Here is a 25,162-nt window from a genome sequence, read left to right as displayed (position 1 = left end):
AAGCAACTTATCAAAAACATGTTAAAATAAAAAAAAAATGTTTTGATGAACAAATATAAAACTCACTAAAACACCACAGGTCACTCAAAGGTAACAGCATGTCTTGAAATTCACCCAGAGCCAAAATAGGATCAATAAGTTACCCACACAGAAATTACAAAAATATCCTATGTGCTTTAAAATTAAACAGGTATGTAAATTGATAGAAGCGGCGTTATGATTGAAAAGGCAAAATAGTCCTGTCTGGCCCACACAACGGCGCCACATCTGTGAGGAACTCCCAGACGCTACTCCCCTGAACTCACCAAAAAAACACATCAGTGCAGACGGTTACTGAACAATATCAGAGGACACAGAGGAAGACAGAAATGTATTGCATAAACAAAAAAAAGTTAAGTCGAAATATTATTCACACGACCTCAGTCATCAAATCGAGATTTTGCTACAACTATCCCACAGTCACCGACATAAGCTATCAAGTAAAGTGACATAGTTTATTCCTGAAACTTCACAGAATGAGCAGAGAATTACATATGAGAGAAAGAGAGACTCTCAAATGAATACTTTTTGTTTTTGAAAGCAAGCGTTTATGTTAAATGAATAATTTCTGGCTTAAATTATACATTTTTTCCTTTGCGGTTTACAACCAAAATTACACAGAGTCCCATCTATTTTCTCCCTGTTTGAATTGTGTCCTGCATAGCTCTCTGGTAGTGGTATATTTAAGGTCCTCTCCCAGCACCGCTGCCTTTCTTTAATTAGCCTGACCGGTAATTAAATGGGAGATATTGTTTATTTCAATTATAAGGGTCTGAGGACTTTTATAGAATCTTACGGACAGACCTGTACTTTAAGGCTTCAATTAACAGTGGTGACGGATTAGAGCACGGCTGCATTGTTGTGCTGCCACGTCTGACATGCAGCCGCTGCTGGTCGAATGGTCATTTCAGTCAGTTTTATGAAAATAGGCTCTGTTGCGTCATTTTAGTTTGCGCAGTGACAACTAACTCATATTGGTCACTGTGAACGTTTAAGAGCTCTGACAGTTACCCGCCTAACGTAAAGGAATTGAGCTCATTTTAATTCAACGATAAATAATTATTATCATCATCCTCATCAAATTTATTATCATCAAACCATTTTAATGCATTTGATCTGTGCGCTATACTGCCGTCTTATGAAAGCATGCAATGGGTTTGTGTCAAGAACGGACCCGTTTTTACTGACTGCTTGATTAGTCATGGATCCTCAGAATTCTCTGCCACATTGTTTTAGTTAAAACGTGCATTTTTAGGTCTAACAGTCCTCAACCAAATTTAGATTTATGATCAAATCCAGCTTTCCATCTGACTCACCTGGCAGCCAATTAGAAACAGATTCATCATTGTTGAAGGCAGGGGTCCTTGCCACTTTATCTGATCTGATTTAGCTGTTTAACTGTTTCCCAGACTGAAGTACACATTAACAGATTTACACACTAACTGTTTTCAGAATTTCTTGCATAGTAACTACAGTTTAACCTCTGTATTTGTAGTAGGAATATAGTAACAGGTCAAAGGTAAAATGTTTGACTTCTTTTTTGGAGATATGTATTGCCAAAATCCTTTCTGGAAAGGATAGTTTTTCTGTGGCTCAGTGGTTAGAGCATGGCACTAGCAACACCAAGGTCATGGGTTCGATCCCAGGGGATTGCACTTAGTCAAAACAAATGTTTAATACAATGCAATGTGAGTCGCTTTGGATAGAAGCATCTGCCAAATGTGTAAATGTATTGAAACAGTACTACAGCCCTGCTTTTCATGTCAATGTAGTCTTTCTGTATACTGTGGATTCTAACAGAACAGAGATCTGTGGTCTTTATGACTCATAGATTAGGGGATCCCTTCAACAGAGCCAAGCTATGCAGAGCATCAAGTGTGTGGTGTCCAAGTATTTATCCGAACTGTGTGCAAAAAACATTTTCAGGCTGTGTGCGAGGTTGCGTTTGTGTGTGTGTGTATGGATGGGTACACATAAGCTTTAGCCAAGCCACCAGCCGACCACATGAAAGACCTGCATTGGGAGGAGGAATTTTAATGTGGCAATGGGAACAATGGTTTGTAGTGGGGGAGGAAGGAAAATGACAAGGGACAGAGTCTTTCCAAGTTAAAAATGATTCATTAATGACATTACCACAGTCTTTGTATGATGCGAGCTCATACTGTAAATAGGAATACATTTAACCACTGTTTATTGGAACAGGGCAAATTCATTTTTTTATTAAAATGTGAATTGGTTTCAGTGGGACATCTGTACTGAACGTGAAACTGGGGGTGTTTGAGGTCTAGACTCACTGTCAATTTGACAGTGAATAAAACATTTTGGCTGATGAACAGATTTAAATACATAATTTCATATCAATTTGATGGTGCTGTTTGAAACTTGAACAAGCGGGAATCATTGGTTCTGTGCATCCTGGAGGCTCAGAGCATTTGAGTACATTCTGCATGGCATAATGGAGCAATGAATAAAAAGCTGTGCATCAAAACTCAAAGCAAAACCAGTCATATAAACACAGACTTGTAGAAGGAGGACTAAAGGGTTCTAAAGGGGAAGTACCACAATAATACAAATTGTCTTCATCTATCTCACGTGACTCTCTTCAAGTCTCTGTCTACATCTCCTAAAATATCTTTGAAACAGCGGAACAAGGACAGCAGGACAGTGTGTACAGGGTGTACAGAGAATAGAAGGTCACAATAGATCACAACACCAGATGCATTGCTTTATTTACACTGGAAGTGAGCACATCCATCCCACTTTTCAGAGTAAAAGAAAGGCAACAAATCAGCAAAGTGAAAAACTACTGTATCAAGATTTTCATCATTAAGAGATGGATTTGGTGTATTTAAGTATTAATTAATATTTAGTATTTTTATTAACCCATTGTTGGGTTAACCAAATTCATTGTATTACACCATTTTTTTTTACCAACGTTTGTTTACATAATTTTCACGGACTGCTCAAGTTTGATACAATTCATAGAGATGTCGATTTTTTTATTATTATTTAAGTTATGCACATTATTGGTTATTTTTAGCCTTTTCTCCTAGCTTTTCTTAAACAGAAACAGAAATTCTTAAAATTTCTTATTTTTCAATATTTAGATTTTCATTATATTACAGTGGAGCTAGGCCATTTTCACTATTGCTTGAGACCCCAAAGACCCTGGTCAGATTTTTAGTACTACCGATATTCTCAGCAATTAACCATCAGAGACAGAAAACAGTGGAACAGTTCATGGAGAATGTCTGGTTAGCATGTCCCTAGTCAAAATACAAACACTGAGCTGAGAGCAAACAATGGAGGCCTCGCTAATTTATAAAAGCAGAGTCTGCCCAAAGCTAACTCGTTCAATCAGGCATTAGTGGTAGCAGTGGCATGGCAGCTCTGTGTCTGGACGGAGGTAAGTGATCCATCGACATGTGATGCAGCTGGAGCTCTTCAGATGACACAAACAGCCTAAAGCACCCAAATATGACAAAAGAAGGAGAGAGACTGTGCAACGTCTGGGTCTCATTTAGTAGACAGTAATGTGATTAGCATTGTTTAGTTTTCACAGCTTCAGCCAGTCTTTTAGAAGACTATGGGAAATACTTTTGTGTGAGAGTTTGTGTTTGTATGTGTTTTGTATCTGCTGCATTTGTTTTTTCATCTCTTTTTGCTTCCTGTTTTTGGAAATGTGCATGTGCATAGAGGGCAGTGCGTGTTGAAATGTGTTTACAGACATGTGCAGAGTTTGGAAAACTGTTAATAATGCAAAAAGCACTGGGTCCAGTTTACATGTAATGTGCATCTTGACAATTATTGCGACATCTGGAAATAAATAGAGCGAAGGGCATAATAGATTCAAATTCATTTTTAATAGCACAGTTAGGTTCATGGAATGAAAATGATGGTACCCTCAGTTGATGCCACTATGGCAAAGGCTTTATCCTTTTCCTGCGGTATAATGTAATCTCTGGTTTAGCTTTGTGTGTCATTCAGAATTAAGAAAGATGTTTTAAATGAAAATGTTTTTCATTCAAAATTTCTCAATATTAATTTCTTATATAATTACAGTAGTTAACAAAAAAGATACAGAAATTAAGTATCTTAAGGTTTTTTTATTAAGGGTTAAGTTTCGATATGTGCAGTTCTTTTTGAAGATTAATTATTAATATAAAACTCTTTTATCTACTACGATTTTATCAACATAAGGAAATTATGCAATATTTTAAATCCCTCTTTTAGAAATATGTACAGTATTTCATTTGTATATTTAATTTAACTATATATTAAAAGTTTAAATGGGCCATGGTGGAAATAGTTAATTTAATTTCAATATGCTCTCCTTGTTATACAATAATTTAATAAATTATATCATTATATATATATTTTTTATTTTCCCCATCAATGTATGGCAAATAAAAATTGATGCCTTTGTATATTTTTGACAGTTTAGAGAAATACTGAATGTTAAATCAGAAAGAAAGCTATTCTATATATCCAGAAACAGATCTGATTAATCAAAATTAAATATGTAACTGTTTATGTTTGTGGCCTTTGTAATAAAAAGTACTGAAACTGCTTAAGGCCCTAAAATGACACTTTCATTTGAAAGCTTACACGAAAAGAGGAAGCAACGCATGTCATTCACTCAGGTCAGTCTGGGATGGCCCTAGTTACCTGCCGTATTTACAAAACATTCAGACAACATCGTTCAGAAATATGGCTTTGTCTCATAGTGACACCCCGATTACAGATTACTCTTCAGCCATAAACGCTCGTCTCATCCTTTGCACATTGAAAGGCATTTATAACAGTCAATTTGGGTTAATCATACAATCATTGACCCGTGTTTATGACAGCCCATTAATGGAGGGGGGGTGATGTAATTGTCAGAGGCTGTGATGCGCTAGATGAGCTTCCTACACATATTACCTGGTTGTAAAAGAGCGAGAGGCGCCCTTGGGGCCTACGATTAATGGTGTGGTCCACAGCCTGCATGTGCGTTGGATGCTTCTCAACCTGATAAGTGTTTAATAGATAAAAGCTTATCATTGTTTCTTGCTGTCTGCATTTATAACCTGGGATGAACCGCTGCATAAAATAAGACGGAAACAAAAAACCTCCACACAATTTCTGAAATCGATGATGCATCACACAGTGTAAATAATCGCTGTTTCATAAACAATAAATTGTGACTCATTGCATTTCCCAGTACAACCCAGTCACTTCAGTGCTGTATGCATAATCTTGTCTGACGCACTTAAGAAATCACATGCTCTGTCAATGCGTTGTGTTTCTGTCCAGCACAAATAACTCCAATCCAGCCCACCGGTAAAATCCCTGTCTAGATTTTTCTCCCTTTTTTAAACATAATCACATGATCTCCATTGCTAATTTTTTACTGTAAGCGGGTGCTGATGTAATGATGTAATGTGCTATTTTCAGGCTTCTGTTCGGGTTTGGTGGAGCTGCCTACGGAACAGAATGCTGCCCCTCCTATTTTATCCCCACATTAAGATTTCATTACAGCCATCATTGACAAGAGGCCATCTCTGATGATGTCATGGAAATATGCTACGCAAATTTGTGGCACAATGAGATCAAGTGGGGTTAATCTACTCGCTCTGCTTTCTTTCCGCAGGCATCATTAAGGTGGGCCGTTGGAACCCCCTGCCCATCCATTACCTGACAGATGCTCCAGAGGCAACGGTCGCTGATATGTTGCTGGACGTTTACCACATGGTCACGCTCCGCATTCGGCTACAGAGGTAAGACAGGACTGAGTCAATAGGATTCCAAACCATGACAATCCAAACCTTTCTGTTTTCTGCAGAACACAAACAAAGATATTTTGAAGAACACTAGTAACCAAATGACATCGGCCCCATTAACTTCCGTTGCATGAAAAACATTTCTCAAAATATCTGCTTTCGTGTTCCACAGAAGAAAGAGACATATAAACATTGAACCCCTGACCTTATCAATATTACCAGAATGCTCTACCAGTTAAACTAGGAACCCTTTTGCCTTTATATATAATATAACATTAAAGTTTGAGTTTTCCATCAGAAAGTTTATCATTTCACTTGAAGGACTGTAAAAGAAGCATTGTTGATAGGTCAAATAAGCAGGAGACAGACCAGAATAAATTTTTAACTGCTCAATGCCCACTGATTGCAGTTTACTCCTGAATGCTGAAGAGATAAACAGAGCCACCAGATGCAAGGATGATAGTCATTCTGTATCATCCAGGTTTTGTTTCCTTGTGTCTCCGTAATGATATTGTTGACTTGACACCAAGCCTTCTGCTTTATTGATTAGAAATTGAAAATGATAACTGTGGAGTGATGAGAAATTTCGCTTTTGTGGATACAGCTTTGCCAAGTTGGAGGACCTTCCATCAGAACAGTGGAACCACGCCACGGTGCGAAACGCTCTCAAAGAACTGCTGAAAGAGATGAACCAGAGTACCTTGGCGAAAGAATGTCCACTCTCCCAGGTACAGTCACTAACTGCTCATACCGATTTTCTGCTATTCAACACACACATTTAGCATGGGTCCAATTTTGTGCCAAAACTAACAACATAACACACAAAATGAAAACGTTGGGGATAGTGTTGGACTTTGCATGCAGATGTTGTAATCGATGCAGTCAGTGTATGCTTAATGGAGCTTGAATCGTCTTCTTCAATTCAGAATTCCCACTCAAATTCCCTCAATTCATGGGCCAATTCTAAAGCCCAGAAATTACTTCACCATAAGTGAAAGAGAGAGAGACGTAGTGTTAGAGTGAGTCCATGTGGGTGTGCATCAACGGTTCTCGCTCATCTCCAAGCAATCTTGGAGATTTATGTATCTGTGCATGCTGTGTTTAAGTGGAACTCTGCGTGGGTGTTGATTCACATATCAATTGTTTGCATATGTGTGGGTTTTTCGTCTTTACTTGTGTCACTGTGGCTCCGAGCTCGTCATGGGGTTCGCTATTCGCCTTGCCTGGGTGGCTTCCCGCAGCAATGTATTTTATAGGCCATTTATCATCGTAATTATAAGAACTTGACCCATGTGTGTTTATTTCTGTTTTTCAGCCTCTATCATTGTTCCCATTTCTGCCTTTTTACTGACCTCTTTTATTTCTCCGGCTTTCTCTAGAGTATGATTTCCTCCATAGTAAATAGTTCCTACTATGCCAATGTCTCAACTACCAAGTGCCAAGAGTTCGGTCGCTGGTACAAGAAGTTCAAAAAGATTAAAGGTAAGGCTATGACCAATCGAAATTCTGCTCAGATCCAGTTTTACATGTATTACATAAGGACCCCCCAATGTTCCATTGTTGTTCCTTTATTTGTGGCGTCATCCAAAATCAAGGGAGAAAGGCAAGACAGCCAACCTGACACCAGCACATGATTTGGCCAGGAAAGCATCTTTTTCATTCAGATGACCCTTTGCCTGTGTGTGATGAGGTGTTTGGGGTGATGAGGGAAAGACGTTCTAAGCTCCGCGTGGAGTGTTATACATTATCTCCTAATGACTTCTCTTACACAGAAAGGGGAAGCCCAAGTTTCCTCGCTGCCTAATAGAAAACACTCTTCTTTCCTCTTAAATATTGCAGGGGGTCTCCCAATGGCAGGCCTCTACAGAGGGTTGTCCCACAGCTCAGCATTCAAATGCGATGGAATCCATCTTTCCTTGCCCCTTCAAATAGAAAAATAATTACAAATAATGACAGATCAAAGTGGGGCCAAACCCCAAGTGTAGTAAGTGAGCACCAGCGGAGAATAAAGAGATCCTCGGCGTGCTGACAGAATGTGTGGTGTTAAGTTACACCAAACCTCCTCTATTAGTTCTGCTCCTTGCCTCCCAGAGCCAAACACTCAGCCCACATTGCCAGATGTGTGTGCCACTGCAAAGAAACCCTATTGGATGACTCACATGTCAGTCATTGGGTTCACCCGAAGTTGTTAAACCTTTTGATTACTGAAAGAATTCTGTTGTTTTAACATGGGGTTAGTAAGGGAATGCATTTGTCACTTACCCTGAGTTTCTTTTGCCTTTCAGGGGATTTTTTGTGGCAAGGCCGGGAAAGTTCTGAAATTAAGGGTGAGTATCATCACTTTGAAGTTTCTTTGGCTAATAGGGCTGCGTCTAATTTGTCTCGTTTACTCCCTAAGGGTAAGGAATTTATCATGTCTGACTAAATATTCTGTGCCTTCACAGTTGAAAGGGACAATCTTGCAGATTTCTGTGTACTGGCGCAGCGTCCACCCCCTCACCTGGCAGGGATGACACAGCTTGGTCCATTGAACAGTACTGGATCTCTTGTCAAAGGTGGCTCCGGAGAACCTCAAAATTCAGCTCAGCCTCAAACACAAGGGCAGCAACAAGCTCCATCATCTCATGGGCAGCTCCATCATAGTCCACCTCTACGAGCGCAGGTGCCTCCTCCGCCGCCACCTACAGCCCTGCAACCTCTATTGGCACCAGGGGGACTTCTTTCACCCCAACTCAGTCCACAGCTGGTGAGACAACAGTTAGCCATGGCTCATCTTATCAACCAGCAGCTGGCCGTCAGCCGCCTCCTCCATCAGCACCCGCAGGCTCTTAATCAGCAGTTTCTCAATCACCCACCTATTCCGAGACCTAGCAAAGCCGGTGGGCCTGGAGACCCTGGTTCTAACCCCTCAGCCGCAGAAGTCTCCTCTGATATCTACCAGCTGGTGCGAGATGAGCTGAAAAGAGCCAGCGTCTCTCAGGCAGTGTTCGCCCGAGTTGCCTTCAACCGCACACAGGTACAGCGATTTGGTCTGATACGGTCTGCATGGTGATGAAATGTTCGAAATGTTGTTTGATTGAAAAGAAAACAACTTCCTAAACTATTCTGAAAAGAAACAATTGTAAAAGCAATAATTTTGAATGACTTTAATGAGGTTTTTACATAGTTCACCTGATCAAGTGTAATTGAATCAAATGCACTGGAGATAATGAAGGTGCTATGTAGTAGAAGAGAAATATCAGGTCAGTGGATCCACCCTCTCAGCAGCTAATACACCTGGTAAACTGAGTCACCCCAACCGTAAATGATGCTCAATTATAGCCAACAAAGTGCTCTATTACCTTATGAGTGGGTGGAGGCTTACATGATGCAGGTGAAGAACTACATGGACAAGTTGCAAAAAGTGATGCCTTGTGCTTACGTGTGTTTTCTTGTGAAAACCAGGGCCTGTTGTCAGAGATCTTACGAAAAGAGGAGGACCCCCGTTCAGCCTCTCAGTCCTTGCTGGTGAACCTCAAAGCAATGCAGAACTTTCTCAACCTACATGAGAGCGAAAGGGACCGCATTTACCAGGAAGAGCGAGAGCGTAGCATGAACCCTCCTGTGAGTCTGCCCCCAAGCACAAACCCCAGCCCTGGGGGCGTTCGCCTCTCTCAGGTAACCCGCCTTTTCTACCAGGTTATCCCCACTGCGATTTCTGTTTCCCCTGTAGAGCCACTGTTTTTGTTTGACTGGGCGTACCTGAAAAATTGCGTTGTGTCTGATTTGGAATTGTTTATCTGAGAGCCTGTGAGATTGCTTTTGTTTCTGTCAAGATTAATGTGATCCGTTTACTTGTTTGGTTTGGCATGTACGTTGTTGTCTTTGTAATCTGGCTGATATAAAGCGGCGTTTTAAAAAAAATGCAAGCTCTGGCTTCAGTATAAAACAAAGATCAAAAGTTTCGCTTTTGTGTTTAGAAAAAATGCTTATAGGCTTATATGATGTATTTTGCTAATTATAATTTTTATCGATATTTAACAAAAACATTGTGGATAACTTGCTAATACAACCAAATTACCGTCTAAAATGACCTCTGGGGGTCTAAGTGACGTGTTTTTGCTAACCTCGCACTATACCACCCAATACAGAAAGTGTGGGAGCGTAGCATTGATGAACAGTTAACCCCTGACGCATGGGCATCTATTTGGAAGAATAAGACCAAAATCACAAACTCGGTGAGTATTTCACAATTAACTCACTGCCTTTACTGATATAATGTGCTGTACACTTTAAAAAATGTCCTTCAATTACGGATGTAAAAATCGCTTTATGCCTTTAAAACCTTTTTTGCGGCTATATGTTTGACTACATAAAATGTATGATACATTTCGATATTTCATAAAAGCCCACAAAATCTAGGGCCCCACTGTATCCATCTTGGGGCCCCCAGTTTGAGAACCACTGACCTAGAGTACAATATCAGTTTTGTCCCCGTGTCCCAATCCATTAAAGTTGATTTAGAAATGTTTTCTATTTGAAGTAAAACCAGCTTATTTAGACTTCACTACTTAGGTACATATTTTAGTGTACCTCATTCTGAGACTTGCAAATAAATGCAAACTATATTAAAATGTCTATATTAAAAGGTTAACATGTCAATTAGAGACATGTTTTTTTCCCATTAAATTTGTGTTTACAATCACTTGCCCTTAATCCTGTAAAGTACGACAGAGGCAAGAAAGCATGACACTGCTCCTGTCAGGGCAGGTTTATATTAAATGACCTGGAACCTTGTGCATGGACATTCCAGAATGCTTGTATGAATAATATGAATGGGCTTGTTTTCAACCTTAAGACGAATGTCAATGAAACCATACAGATAATAAAATCCTTCTGATATGAGAACAAAATACTCATTCTTATGGAATGTTCTTGTGTATTATCATTACTATTATGTCTGTATATGTTTATCTTACAATCGTTTTTTTTACTGGGGAATGTGAGATAACTTGCCTGTGCATGCACAGTGACTTCAAACATTGAATGGGAAAACACATCACAAAATCAATATGCTGTACTTCAAACACGCACTCCAAAGCAATTACTAAAGAATGCATAGTGATTCAGTACAATCCAAAAACAAACAGGGTCAAAAATACCATGCATGTCTACTAAACTATCTTTAAATATAATCTCTCTATCAAAAATGATAATTTTTCTAACCAATTTGTTTTTTGTTTCCTTAATTTGGTGGATTATTCCAGTCCAAGGCTTCTGGTCCTAACCCTGACCTCCCCCTGAAAATGGAGCAGATGGTTAACATCACGTCAGCAATCTATGATGAAATCCAGCAAGAGATGAAAAGGGCAAAAGTGTCTCAGGCACTGTTTGCCAAGGTGGCGGCCAACAAGAGCCAAGTAAGAATGGATTCAATAACTACTGATTCAGATTACACTTATAGTTATTGTCTTAACCTGACACATTCCTCGTCTTCAATATAATTCTTCAGCCACACCTGGCACTGAAATTGCAAATTATAAATAAGTCATTTATTCTTAGTAGCTTCAAAGTTTTTCCAGTGTTTGAATGGGCTTCCCCAGATTTTCAGACTGACTGTAGAACATCGAAGCAGACTACATAAAACCAATTTGTTTAAAATAAAATATGTTTCTTGAGGTCTTAAATTTAGCTTTCTTTTTTAGGACATGCCAAGCTTAAAAGGGCTTTCGTCAGTCAGTGTAGGGGAAATAATGGTGTCCGTCTATGCAGGCTTTTATATCTGATCCTGGCGCGTCTCTACTGTTGATAAACAACAACATCATAATCAGATATGATAAATCTGATAAATGTCTTTCATTTATTCATCTCTGACTTACAATTCCAGGTCTTGCCAAAAGATCTCGCTCTTTTTGTCTCTGTCAGTCTCTCCCTCTCTTCCCATGAGTCACTGCTTATGCTCCGATACAAACGTGCATCACTACATCAACCACATTTTTCCATTATGTTTTAGATATATCTGATTCCACTTCACACACCTTTGACATTGACACTTGTTCACAGAGTAGCTATAAAAGAATGCTCATAGAAGAGCAAAGAAGAGTCATTTTCAATGCTTCTGAAAGAATTGCTAGCTGAAAAATTAAAAAGAACATAACATTCTGCTTGTTAACTTTTGGACATCAATGATTATTTTAGTACTTTTAAATACTTTTGTTAGATGTTTTTCATGTTCATTACTGGAAGGATGATCTCAATTCACCCACTATTGACAGATTTTGGACTTTGGTTAGACTACATTGGTCCATTTCTTTAACACAAGCTTGGCATTCAAAGTGCTAATTAGAAAATCTGTTGGACCATTTGTTTGTGTCCGTCTCATTATAGACCAAAGATAGATAATTGATTTAGTCAAATATGGTCCCGCTTCCAGCTGCGCCTAATTCTTACCATGTAATGGCCTGAGAGAGCATCAGTCTCTGCTGCTGGTTCCTTGTCAGAGGAACTCTACATTATTGGGACATGGATTAGCAGGTGTGACCACCTCATCTGGAGTCATGTGTTAGAGTTTAGAAATGTTTGCGAGTACGAGATGCGTCAGCAAAGTGGTGCCCTGGTGGTGTGTGTGTATATTAGAACATATAGCATAAATGTGTGTGTGACAGATGCGGTTAGGTCTCACAGGTCTGGGGTCGGGTGGGGGGTCACGGCTGAACGCGCCCATCTGCTGCAGCTGGCCAGGAGGAGCTGAGGGAAAAGGAGAGAGTGAGAGAGATGCTCAGGTCATTAACAATGTGTGCTGGAAGAGGTTGGCTGCACACAACAGCTGGTGTCAAAGACTGGCCCAGTCTAGCAGAGATAATCAAATCTTTCTAATCTCCTACCATTTCACTCCGTCTTTCACACACTCTCTTGCCTCTCTGTTCTTTCAATGGATTTCTGATGGTTTGTGGATGTTTATAGGTGCTTCATTAATATTTAAATAGTTAAAGGGACAATTCACCCAAAAATTAAAATTCTGTCACCATGTACTCACTGTTACGTGTTGGCTAGATATAGAAGTGCACAACAAGGGAAAGTATTCAACAAAATGTATTTAATGATAATCCACAGGCAACGGAACACAGGAACAGGAACCACATGCAAACATAGACAAAGGCAGACAAAGAACTAAGGAACAGACAGTCTTAAATACACAAGGTGAAACAGAATCAGGTGAGGGACTAATGAACTAATAATGAACACAGAAGACAAAACCAAACCGAAGATAACTGTGACATTACGCCCCCCTCTGAAAAGCTGAGTCCTCGTACCGACAAGGTCCAACTGAGGAGGGATGGTTGGGGTTCAGGAGGTGGATGAGGGGCAGGCAATTGGAAGACCTAGGTGGGGCCAGGGTGGTGAGGACGGTAGGAGGAGCAGGGGAAGCCAAATGATGTTCCAGAAATCAGATAAGATGACCCTAGTAGAGTCGCCGGAGGGAAGTTCCATGGTGGAATTGTGATGGCCGGCAACACTACGGTGCCCAGTTACGGAGGGGATTCTGATGGAAGAGGAGCCCAGGGTGGAGCCAACCAGACGGAGAACCCGGGTGACACAGAGGGTCCGGAGGGCCACGGCAAAGCAGATGGCTCAGGCGACTGAGGCAGAGGCAGGGACCTGGAAGACCGCGCCGGAGCTAGAGTGACCAAGGATGGAAGTGGAGCCGGGAGGAAGGAGGAGCCTGACACAGCCATAGGGGCGGAGTGACGAGGGGCGGATGGTCGCCATGTATTCCCGAGGTGGCGTATGGTCGACGACCGACCAAGGCGGAGTCGGAGGGACGACGGATCCTGGTGCGAAGACGGGCTAAGGTGGAGATGAGGGGGGCCGGAGACAAGCTGTAGCCCATGTGTCTGAGGGCCGAGGTGGATTACCGGTCTTGGAGGCTAGAGGCGGAGACTTGGGATACTCAGCCCCAGAGGTAGCTGACGGCTGGAGATACCGAAGCTCATGCAACCCAATGACGCTGGCTTGCAGAGGGTGAGCTGAGGGGTCTCCTGATGCCAGCAGACCCAGGGCAGAAGAACTGGCTAACGACAACAGAGGAGGCGGGAGAGGGAGGGTAGGTGGGACCCTCTTGGAGGCTGAAGAGGATGTGCTGGCTGACAAAGAGGTGGACGGCACAAGCAGGGACCTGGAAGAGCTGGACGGGACCAGCTGGGACCTGGAAGAGCTGAACAGGATCAGCGGGGACCTGGATAAGCTGGACAGGACCAGCAGGGACTTGGAAGAGCTGGACAGGACCAGCGAGGAAGGCAGCAGCCAGTATTTCTCTACATTAATCCAGTCCTCAATGGCATAGTGCAATAAGAGCTCACCCTCTGCAGCAGGAATGGGGGCGGGGCTTCCCTCAAAGCCCTTGATCTTCATCAAGACTGATTAAAGTGAACTTTTTCCTTTTTAAGTGCCATTAAAGCTGAATACTGTTTTTAGTTTATTTCTCTAGAAATGTACTTGAACTTGAAGTCTATACCTAATTAGTCACTATGAAATAAATCTACACTCATATTTTTCTGATGAGTATTATTTTCAGTCCTTGTGGATGCAACCACTTTAGTCTGATTCACAAACAAATTACTCTTCCGGTGGTTCTTTTTAATGAGATATTCATATGGTTTTAGTCAGTCTGAATGTTCTGAATCAACTCCGTGAATGCAAAAGAGTGGTATCTGAATCACCATTGACACATTTACAAAAGTTATCATTTAGTGATTTAGGTTACAAATTAAGTAGGTTTTGTGTACAGTACTTAAACTTGACCTGTTACAGACTTTTTGTATTTTTGAATAAAAATATACTTTCATAAATTATTTTTGTATTATTAATTAAAATGCTTTGTTTTTAAGGGATGGCTGTGTGAGTTGCTTCGCTGGAAAGAGAGTCCCAGCCCAGAGAACAGGACTCTCTGGGAGAACCTGTGTACTATCCGGAGGTTTCTGAGCCTACTGCAGGGTGACAGGGACCTTGTGTATGAGGAAGAGTCCCGCCATCACCACAGCGAGCGACTACACACTGTACTGCACATGCCTTCTGACCCTCAGGTGAGATTTCAAACATCCTACTGAACACTCTAAATGTCCATAAACACAAGATAACTAGACCTGAATAAAATGTAATCATTTAAATGAATTTAATTCAACTAATTGAAAGACAAAGGAATGAAATTTGCTTAATGAATGTTGCGTAATTCTCTTTATTTTATGTGTCTGTGTTTATTGTGTCAATGCACATTTCTACAAGGCTTCAGTTTTAATATCAGCATCATTCATGCAGCGTTCCTGCCAACATCTAATAACCCCACACACTCCAAACTCTTTAATCACACACAATTCCAAATAACACACGACTGATTAAATGGACTTTCCCCTATGCCAGCCAGGGTCATTACAGTATAGACTGTGGACACACCCTTTTCCAGCATTAACATACACACACATTCATATACAGTATGCACACCCACACGCAAGCAAATACTCATATGTAAATACATGCGCACACAAACCGCATACACATAAATCTACAAACTCTTGGATCAATACTTTCCACCTTCTTTTTAAACCTACTGTTCTTTCTCATCCTGCCAGTAAAACTATGTGGTTTTATTCACTCTCAATGATTGCTGTCTATTAACATTTATTAACTTTAGTTAAGCAGTCGTATTAAGATTTAGTACAAACAGATGGAGACAGAGTGACTGTAGGGTAGTCTCTCGGTGCATTACGTATCTTTCGCTCGCTCTTTTGCTTTCTCTATTTTGTCAGTGGAATAAACAGTCTTTTGGCAGCATGTGTGTGTGTAAATACACTCATTTATGTGTTTTGGGCGCAGAAGGAAATGCCCCATTAAGGACACACCCTGACAGACAGTGCCACCACAGCCCTGATATTAATAATTACGGGAAGAAAAGGCACACACACACACGCACATATGCTCGCACCCACGTGTAGTGACTCTTGGGATTTCACTACAGCAAACCTTCAGTGACTCCTGCACAATATTGACTACTGTATAACTACACCAGCCTTTCTGTTAGCAATAGATTTAGTTGTCAGTGTCCAGAAACCTCCCAAAGAACGAAAACCAAAAGTGACATTGTGTCATATGCGAGCATACAGCATACGGAAGCATGTCAATGTTTTGATGTAGTAATAAGAGACCCCTGTCAGATCAAAATACCCAGCAGCCCCCTCGGCTCCAGCCTGCCTACCACAGACGGCACATGCGTCCCATCTGCGCATGCAGCCAGGAGCACATAAGTGAACGAACACACACACATCATGTATACAGTTTAAGCAAAGACCCTCTCAGTGTGACTCCCCCAAACATGCCACTTCAAATGTACAGTAGGTGTAGGTGAGGCGTTAGTATCATAAATGATGTGTAAATTTGTTCATCAATTATAATTCAACACATTATCCCTCAGTTGAACCATGAAATCCTCTAACACTCATATGTGTCTAACCAAATAAAAAGAGTGACTGTCTTGTTCTCATATGACAGAGAAGGAAAGTGGTCTACGGACAGACAGCGCCAAGATTTACTATCGCCTGTGTGATGCAGTCATTGCACATGTGTGAACAAATGTTTGTGTTATGTGCATGGGGTTGTAGCGTAACTGTTTCAACCAACTCTAGGACAGGTGTAAGCGAACCTCGTTGCTCACCTTACCTTAGAGACACACACCTAAACACACTCTGGATGACTCCACGCTTCCTCTTGGATGCATTCGGGTGTGTGGTTCTAAGTGCCTCCCTCTGCTCATTTGGCAGGACATTCCTTATGAATAATTTCTTTTTTGTTTTTGCTAAATTGGATGCTGCAATGTGCGCTGGAGTGCCCTCTAGACCGTGCAGTGTGGATTGGGACCCCAACAGAGTGCTGGCAATGCGCATACTTGCGCACCGACACACACACCCAGTATGGCAACATTGTTTTACTGATGTCACTGACCATCCAAAACTATAAAAACATAATAATGAAAAAAGGTTATTCAGTTAATTTTAGCAGTTTTATTAATTTTTTTGTGTCTACATTAAAAGTAGTGCCTAAGGTGAGTTTGCGATCCGTGATACATTATATTATATTATATTATATGATAAATATGGTTTAGTCATATCGGGTTGTACTTGGTTACTAATTGACAGTTTTTGTTATTTGTGTCGACTGCCTAAACTTTACACATTCCTAAATTAACTTCAGGGCATAAAAATACTGATTTACCCATTCTCGAGGTACTTGCAATGTGGAAGGGAAAATGATGCAAACTGTGATTGGGGAAGGTGAAGTCATGCGTAAGCAAACCGACAGCAAAGTGTCTTTCTCATCATTACATATTTATCCGCTTCTTAATGGTGTCTCCTGTGACAACACAGTTCCCCCATTCCAGCCCCGCCTTCATCCCCACGAGAAACAGTCCTCATTAAGAATCAACTGAATCTTTTATGTTCTATAATTCTTTAATACTTTTTCACCATAATTTGCCTTGATTGGTGTTTAAAGAAAAAAGTAACTTTCTCTTAATGCAATAAACTCACAAAGCCGTCCCAACTTGGAATTAGAAAAGAAGGAACCAATGAGTATGATTATTGAATTATACAATGAAAAAGGAGTCTGGGAGGGTGAAGGAAAAATTCTGTGGTTGAGAAGACGTTGAGTAGGTGAATAAATTGGATGGTGGAGGAAATCGAAGGCTGACTTCATAGCTCAAGCAGGATTGGGGTTGATTTTGAAATGGAGTCACTCTTTTGGCTTGGCAGTAAAAGGTCTTCATTAACGTCCTCTATTAGAGCACATGAACACAGGCCTCTAAGTCTCTTTAGTCTGGATGGGCTTTTGGAAGCCTCTCTTTTGTTTTCAGTTAGGACACATGGTTGTCATCATTAGTTTGTGAATGAGAACAGGCCTGCTTATGAGGTGTTTGTGCGTGAGTGTATGTGAGCATGGACAAAAAAATAAAATAATATACAGTCTCTTTTAAGTGTGTGTTTGGTGCATTTTAGATGTGTATATGTTTTAGTATGAAAAAATGAAGCTAACGTTTTCCCAGAATCTCATAATACGGTACATACAGCAAATATATACAGAATGAATGAGTTGTAAATGTGTGTGTGTGTGGTCTCTTTCGCTGGGCTAAAGGGTATTTTGCACTGTTATTCCTTGTGGTCAATCTAATTATTCACCATCTTTAAACTTCTTTGAGATTTCTTTTTCTGATCCTTTCTTGTGGCCTCTGTTTGTTTCTCTGAGACATGGAAAGTAATACATTATGGAGAAATAGAGAAGAAAAAAGAACAAACCTACACACTTCCTGTAAAGCGCCAGCCCAAAACAGCCCCCACAAGTGAAATCGGAGCAATTTCATGGTCTGGCCTGCCCTCAATATTATTTAAAAAGACCCTGTTATTATTTAGGGAATAGAGAGAGAGAGCAGGAGAAAGACAGAGAGAGAGAGACGCATGACTATTATCTTTATGTAGGTCCTTTAATTTTAATGCACCGCAGATTTATAGCTTAGCATTCCAGTGTGGAGGCACTGGGCACCCCACCCTGGTCATAAAACCAGCAGGACAGCGCCAGAGACTCCGATAGCTCAGCTGTGACAAACTCCACCTTCCCTTGTATCTGAAGCCGTCGGATCCTTTATCTAGCCCATTTAATATATGACATTTATATTGAATTCTGTTTTATAACTACATTGCATCCTGGCCACCCTCACCTCCCCCAATTCTTGTTTCACCCGCACAAACTGGCGAAAAACTGGCGAATTTATTGAGAGAAGCGAACACAATCTCTGCATCCATGTAAAAACAATAGCATTGCTTTGCTAGTCAGCTACACTGTGTTTGTACAAGACAATGGCCTAAAATTATTTAAAAGTTTCATATCTCACATAAAAACTGTTATTTTCTAGCTGATGTTCTTTTATATTTGAAATAAATAAGTATGTATGTTTACAAGAATGGAATTTATACTTGGTCAGATGTTCTTAGAATGACAAGACATTCAATATGTGTACAACATACAAAGTTAAACAATCATAAACTGACACAGTCTGGTTAGATGTTTACCAGAGGTCATCACAAGTGCATTGAGGACATTTATTCCAAAGGACATTCAGTAAAAGAACACTTTGAACTTTAAACAGCTGTTCACTTATTTCTTTCTGATGACCTTTGCCTCCAGCATCAGGTAAAACATCACTGTTCCCCACTAACACATCCTTTCCTCTTTCTCATCAGGCCCATCACAGACAGCCTGTGCAGCAAATGAAGGACCACTCTCCCATCCGAGAAGACCCAGTGCCCAGTTTAGGAGCTGAAGAGAACCATCCGGCTGTAGCAGCATCAGGCAACAGCGGAGGGGTTAGCTCTGTCACCAAAAAGCCTCGCTCCCGTACCAAGATCTCGCTGGAGGCCCTAGGCATCCTTCAGAGCTTTATTCAAGATGTGGGCCTTTATCCTGACCAGGAAGCAATTCACACCCTTTCAGCCCAGCTGGATCTGCCCAAACACACCATAGTTAAGTTTTTCCAGAACCAACGATATCACATGAAACATCACGGCCGGCTGAAGGAGCTAGGAGCTGAGGGCGGCGATGTGGATGTGGCCGAGTATCGTGACGAAGAGCTGCTCTCCAGTTCAGAGGAGGCAGAGTCTAGTGAAGATGGTCACGAGGAGATCTACAGTGGGCATGAGAGTGCATCAACCGGAGCAGCTAACTCTGCTTCCACTCCAGCTTCGTCTTCAGGTCAAGATGACAGTAAAGACAAAGGCATGCCTCTGGGATCAGCCAGGCCCAGTTCCTTGCCCCCGTGTGGTACGTCCCCCAGTCCCAGAGATCAGGCAGAATATCAGAGATAAAACAGCTTCATTAGAGACTATTGGTGGGGAAAGCTTGGGGTGAGCACTTACAACTATTTCATAGAAGATTGTGAAGAAAACAGCTTAGGGGTTTACAGACAATTTTACTGTCTGGTGAGGACCTGTAGGAGGCAAACCAGAGGAGATCCGCACATTGACTAAGGCTGTAGACAAACTTCAAGTGAGGTGTGTAGATCACACGTTAGAAATAAGGATAAGACGGTACATAAACACTCCCTATAGAATACGACAGGTATCTGGTTGACTGGAAAGCTTTCATTTTATAGTAGTAAATACTTTTACAAGTTGTTCATATCACATTTTAAGATGGCTGCTTAAACCCCAGGGATGCAAAGAATGTCATAAAATTAACAGTTTCACATCATTTGCAGTATAAAAGAATAGAATCAGATGTGCTAAGGGTGTTTTACATGATACCACTATACATGCACCCTCTTCACAGGGTTAATGGCAGGGACATAGCTTTAGATGAGCCATTGATCTTCATTAGGACACCAATATCATCAATCCTGCCTTATCAGGGATATTTGTGGTAGGCTGTGGCTATCCTCATTTTCCCCTCCATGACGGGGCATTCCGACTGTCACCAACCGGGGCTAAAGCGTGGGGCTGGGTTAAAGGTACAGATGGGATGTTGGGTTTACACATCGGCCCAGCCCATGAACCCTACTATAAACACATGTGGTGTGCTAAAAGGTCCACAGTTAGCCCAATGGCGCTTTTGAAGATTGCGCCATCCCTCCCACAACCAACCACATCATTCCAAGCAGTCCCACATGGTTAACAAAGTCAACCCTTTATCCCACCACCCATGTACCCAACCCAGACTGCTCACAACCGATCTGTCTTATTGGAGTGCCTGCATTGCACAAAGACATTTAGATGATAGGTTTCATCCCAGTTGTTCTTTTTCAGCACTTAAAAAATACAGCGAGGGAAAACGTAGGATCTAGTGGCAGGAGGACTGACTGCTACTGACAGAATCAAAGACAATGCAGACTAACTGCATCAGCCTGCCACTGACCTAGAGGGGAAAGCGAATGGTTTCCAGCAACTGTCAACAATCAAGCGCTTGCGTGGAAGTGTGGTAGTTCTTTACTCTTCTGTCGCCTCCCTCATCTCTCTCTATTTTACTGACTGGTGCCCACAATGTCCTGATTTGACCACACCTACCCACACCCAACTCCACAGCACTATTTATTGCTATCTTCACCCGCAATTATTATTGTTGTTATTGTTTTTATGGTTGTTCTTGGTGTTATTTTTAGTTGTATTTTCATGGTCTAATATCAGCTTTCGGCTTGGAGTGGTTGTGTTGGTAATAAGAGACGTTGTGAAAGAATGGAACACTGCCAAAACAGAGAGGCAAGAATTAGAAGCAGTTACTGAAGTTACTGAGTAAATCATTTGAAATATATATATATTTACTGCCAATTCTATCAACATTAAAACTTCCAAAGAGAACAGCACTTGGCAGATGAGAAGTTAAAACAGGAGCAAAAGTAATATCATTGGAAAATATATGATCTTTTTGTGCATTAAATGACAATCCTTCTATTGAGCCAATCAGAGAAGCATGAACTTTGCATTCTGAATGAACGTTCAACAACAAAGACTAATATGAGGCAACATGGCCGTCTGTTGCGAAACACTCATGACATCATGACAACTCTTGGATCCAGGGTTCTGATTTGCTTGTGAGAATCAGCTGCTACCTACTCTTTCATGGAAAATAAAAAAAAATGTTGTTAAAACCTTACCCTTAAACTATTTTTGTTTCAAAGTGTTAATTGTGATCTATGTCCATGTTTTGTCTATTACAAATGGAAATGTTTTATTTAGAATCTTTACTGTGCAAAATGCTGACGTGGTTCTTGAATTACTTTGAGCATATTAAATCTTTCACATAGACAGTGTCCAAATCTGAACATTCTCTTATAAACCAATGCATTTCAGCAGAACATTAGTTAAAAGGGGGCACACATATTTTTCTCAGTAAGTAATAAAAGACGGAATTACAATGATAAACCATGTTACCTATGAGGTTGTTTTGTGCTCCAAAGCTAAGCTGCATTTCCTCCTTTGATTCAAGGAAAGGCCAATATAAAGCAAACGACTCAATAACTAGATCACTCTTAAAAGAAAACAAAAGTGACAATAATTTACATGGAAGTGCTAGTGCTGGTGCTGACAAAGTAGTCAAGATGTCAAGAGCATGTTCCTCACTCATAGTGATAGCTGTCTTCTACATTCTCCAACCAAAACAACAGTTACGTAGAAATTCATTTTGCCCCAACAATTCCATCAAATATGGGAAAAAAAGTTAAGTTCTCACATTAAAGGTGTTCAATATCTCAGGAGCTCTTGTTTGACATTTTTTAATGGAATAAATACTTACATTTGCTTTATACGTGACATATTGTCTCTGGTTGCATTTGATAATGAATATAGCCTTTTGAATGACTCACAATCTTTATCTTGGATACCTGCAGATTCTTGCAAAAGGTCTTTAATAACACGGTAGCGATTGCCTGCTTGATGTACACCTTACTTATATCTGTCAATCATTCTTCGTTTTGGGGGCCTGCCCCACCCCTTTCGTTACTCTCCAGGCATCTTCTCAAAATCCTGCCGCCCCGCCGAGCCCAGATCAGCTGGAGACAAGCACTTCTGATGAGTCCATCCATATACACCTCCCAAATTATCCTCATAAATGATGAGAGCCTGTGCGTGCATGTGTCTGTATGTCCTAGACTGGTGTTTAACCTATCGTGAGGGTGGCTTCGCACTCAGCATGAGAGAACATCACGCACTTCTCCTCTATCTCCTCCTTTCTTTCTGCCTTTGTCAGAGTTAGTGGAGAGAGAGGCGAGACGCTTAGGAGAAAACAAAGAAGATTCCAAGAGTCCCTGATGAGCACTAGGTCAAGGTCACTGCCCAATTATCGATGTCTTTCATTCTCATTCAGTCATTTCAGTTCACTATACCATCTTTATGCCGCCTCATTTTCTCGTTCACCAGGCGGGAAAGTAATCGTTCTCTCTCATGCTGTGGTGTCGAGGTTAAGTGGGGGTGATCATGTCTTGTGAAGAGAGTACTTCCTTGAGAGACAGCAGACTCTCGGAGTGGTGTGTCTGAGAAGTGGAACTGCGTTTAAGACAAAGGCTTGTAGAGTCGTGTAGATCAAGTTTAATAGTTTGCTAAGTATCTGGTCGTTGACAAAACCATTATAACGTTGGGTTGGTTTTCAAACTTTTGGGTGAATATTCAAAAGCTTCATAATATTTAGAGACAACACAAACAGATTCGGACAAGGTCACATTTGACCTACTTAGTCTATAACGTGTCACTGAGGTATTCAATTTGCAAGTACACAAGAAAAACAAAACAATGCAGAGATTTGTGACCGTGCCTGTGAAAACCCGGCTAAAGTCATATTTAGTGATTTATGTACAAAACAGTAAAATCATACTACATAATGTAAAGAACACATTGTGAAAATAAAACCTGAATATTTGTAATATTGACCGAGTAAGGCCATGTCACATATTGAAATCATAGTGAAATAAATGATTAAAATCAAATGTTGATTGAGACTTTAGCCTAATTTTCACTGACATGGTCGGATACTGTATAACAGTAAAATCTGCTTCTTGCCATTTCGTTACCCTACGGATAGGAAGGATAATCGTAGCTCTATATCTTACAGTGCCTCTGAATTAAGCACAACGTTCCAGTTATTTGCTTCGGAGATGACAATTTATATGATCTCATCATTTTCATCATTGTTTTCATGATTTTTGTACTCATAAACGCCTACAATGTGAATCAGGATTGCAACTCCTGAATTGGTACTTTCCTAGTCAGTTTAATGCAGTGTCATTATCACTAAGTGATAATTAACTTATGTGCATCATTTGGCTCGTTTGTTTGTATGACAATGTTTTGTTTTTGATTTTGTTTCTCAAATTGTGTTGTTTAAATAAAGTGCATTCAAGGAAAATTGAACTTTTGTGTGTGTTTTTTCAACCTGATTACGTCCGGTCCCAAATAAGTTACAGAAAAGTAAAAGTAAAATTTCCTAAAATCTATTGGGGCTGGTTGTATGGTTGTATTTTGTTTAGGAATGGAGGGATTAGGAATGGAGACAAATGAGTTTAAGGTTTATAGGTAAAGGACCAAAATACTGTCCCATTTTGTAAATAAAAGCAATCAAAAAAAATAAATAAGTGAAATGTTACTGGAAATTACAATGTGGTTTTAAATGCATATCTATTTAAATTTCATTCAATATCAAGTAAATTTGAATAAACAAATCACTATACTACAATCTGATGCGTTACACACAATTTTCTGTTAGTCTTAAGTGCTTTTTCATAAATACTTTTGAATCAACGGTTATTTAAAAATCCTATTGAAAACAGAAACATGACTTTGTTTCAGCTCAGTAAACAAGAACTTCATTGAGGAAAAGTTTCCCGCATCAATGCTCTAATGCCTTATTGTATTCTCTAACCATCCATTTTCTACCGCTTATCCGAACTACCTCGGGTCACGGGGAGCCTGCGCCTATCTCAGGAGTCATCGGGCATCAAGGCAGGATACACCCTGGATGGAGTGCCAACCCATCGCAGGTATTCTCTAACCCTCTAACCTATTTCTTGCTTTCATTTTATTGTGTTCTATCTTGGGTTTGTTGTGGGTTATAAAATATGCATTTATATACAAGCGCAAAAACGTCCGCTGGCATTAGCTCCACTGAATTGCCACACTAAAGTACATTATTTTTTGTAATCATTTATTCTGTACAACAAGAGAATGTCATTTTATTATCCGAACCCCTTTCCTGCTCACTCGCTAAAAACGTATGGAGATACCTCACGTTAAAGTCCCTAACCCCAGGTACTCCTCCATCCACCTCTGGCCACCTGCCAGGCCTCCCTCCTTCACATGGTTCCCTTCTCTCCAAGAACAGCTTGCGGTAGTGTCCTCTGGTTTTTATTCCACACCAGCCCTCCAATCTCCTAATTGAACTTATTATTCGCTCAATTGGCTTGCTTTAACCCTTTCTCCCCCTCCAGGTCTGGGACTGGATGTGATTAGCCAGAGGATTTTTCAGTCGCAATGAGAGCGTCAGGAGCCGAAGTGGAGTAGCTATAAAACTGTAGTCCCTGGCAGGATTTGCCTCTGCATCCACTGGAAGAGAATCAGCACACTCGTTCTATGAGTGCAATGGAGCCAGACCACCCAGAGAGGGATGTGTGGCCCAGTTTGTTTTCTAGCTGATGAGTTTCAGTCCCAGCTGCTGATAGCTTTGGCGACCTGGATCTCTCTCTGCTCGCTTATTCTTTTCGTCCCTATTTCTCTCAACTGATATCTGTATTCTTTACTGGCCATCTTTGTGTTGCTCTTTGGTTCTTCGCATGGATTATTTTTCTCTGTTTTTTTCTTGACAAAAAT

The 25,162-nt window shown here is 40.7% G+C and overlaps 1 protein-coding gene and 1 long non-coding RNA gene across 3 annotated transcripts in view; one reads left to right on the top strand and one right to left on the bottom strand.

Annotated features, from left to right (window-relative positions):
• The window catches only part of satb2 (SATB homeobox 2), a 37,155-nt gene extending 15,694 nt beyond the window's left edge, over positions 1-21,461 (top strand). The window contains exons 5-14 of the mRNA XM_056755134.1: positions 5,672-5,798; positions 6,406-6,529; positions 7,181-7,283; positions 8,087-8,128; positions 8,246-8,817; positions 9,246-9,458; positions 9,932-10,018; positions 11,048-11,200; positions 14,669-14,863; positions 19,061-21,461. Coding sequence (XP_056611112.1) covers positions 5,672-5,798; positions 6,406-6,529; positions 7,181-7,283; positions 8,087-8,128; positions 8,246-8,817; positions 9,246-9,458; positions 9,932-10,018; positions 11,048-11,200; positions 14,669-14,863; positions 19,061-19,681 — 2,237 coding nt within the window. The 3' untranslated portion in view covers positions 19,682-21,461. The remainder of the gene's footprint in view (positions 1-5,671; positions 5,799-6,405; positions 6,530-7,180; positions 7,284-8,086; positions 8,129-8,245; positions 8,818-9,245; positions 9,459-9,931; positions 10,019-11,047; positions 11,201-14,668; positions 14,864-19,060) is intronic.
• The window catches only part of LOC130427591 (uncharacterized), a 94,856-nt gene that overhangs the window by 30,149 nt on the left and 39,545 nt on the right, over positions 1-25,162 (bottom strand). Inside the window, exon 4 of one of the 2 annotated variants that reach the window (XR_008907320.1) lies at positions 11,225-12,527. The exons of the other annotated variant lie outside the window; for it this stretch is intronic. This is a non-coding gene — a long non-coding RNA (uncharacterized LOC130427591). Of the gene's footprint in view, positions 1-11,224; positions 12,528-25,162 lie in introns of those variants that run through there. 2 annotated transcript variants of the gene reach the window in all.

This window comes from Triplophysa dalaica, chromosome 8, assembly GCF_015846415.1.
Source record: "Triplophysa dalaica isolate WHDGS20190420 chromosome 8, ASM1584641v1, whole genome shotgun sequence".
NCBI classification, from domain to species: domain Eukaryota; kingdom Metazoa; phylum Chordata; class Actinopteri; order Cypriniformes; family Nemacheilidae; genus Triplophysa; species Triplophysa dalaica.
This window is presented reverse-complemented; position numbering and strand designations above follow the sequence as displayed.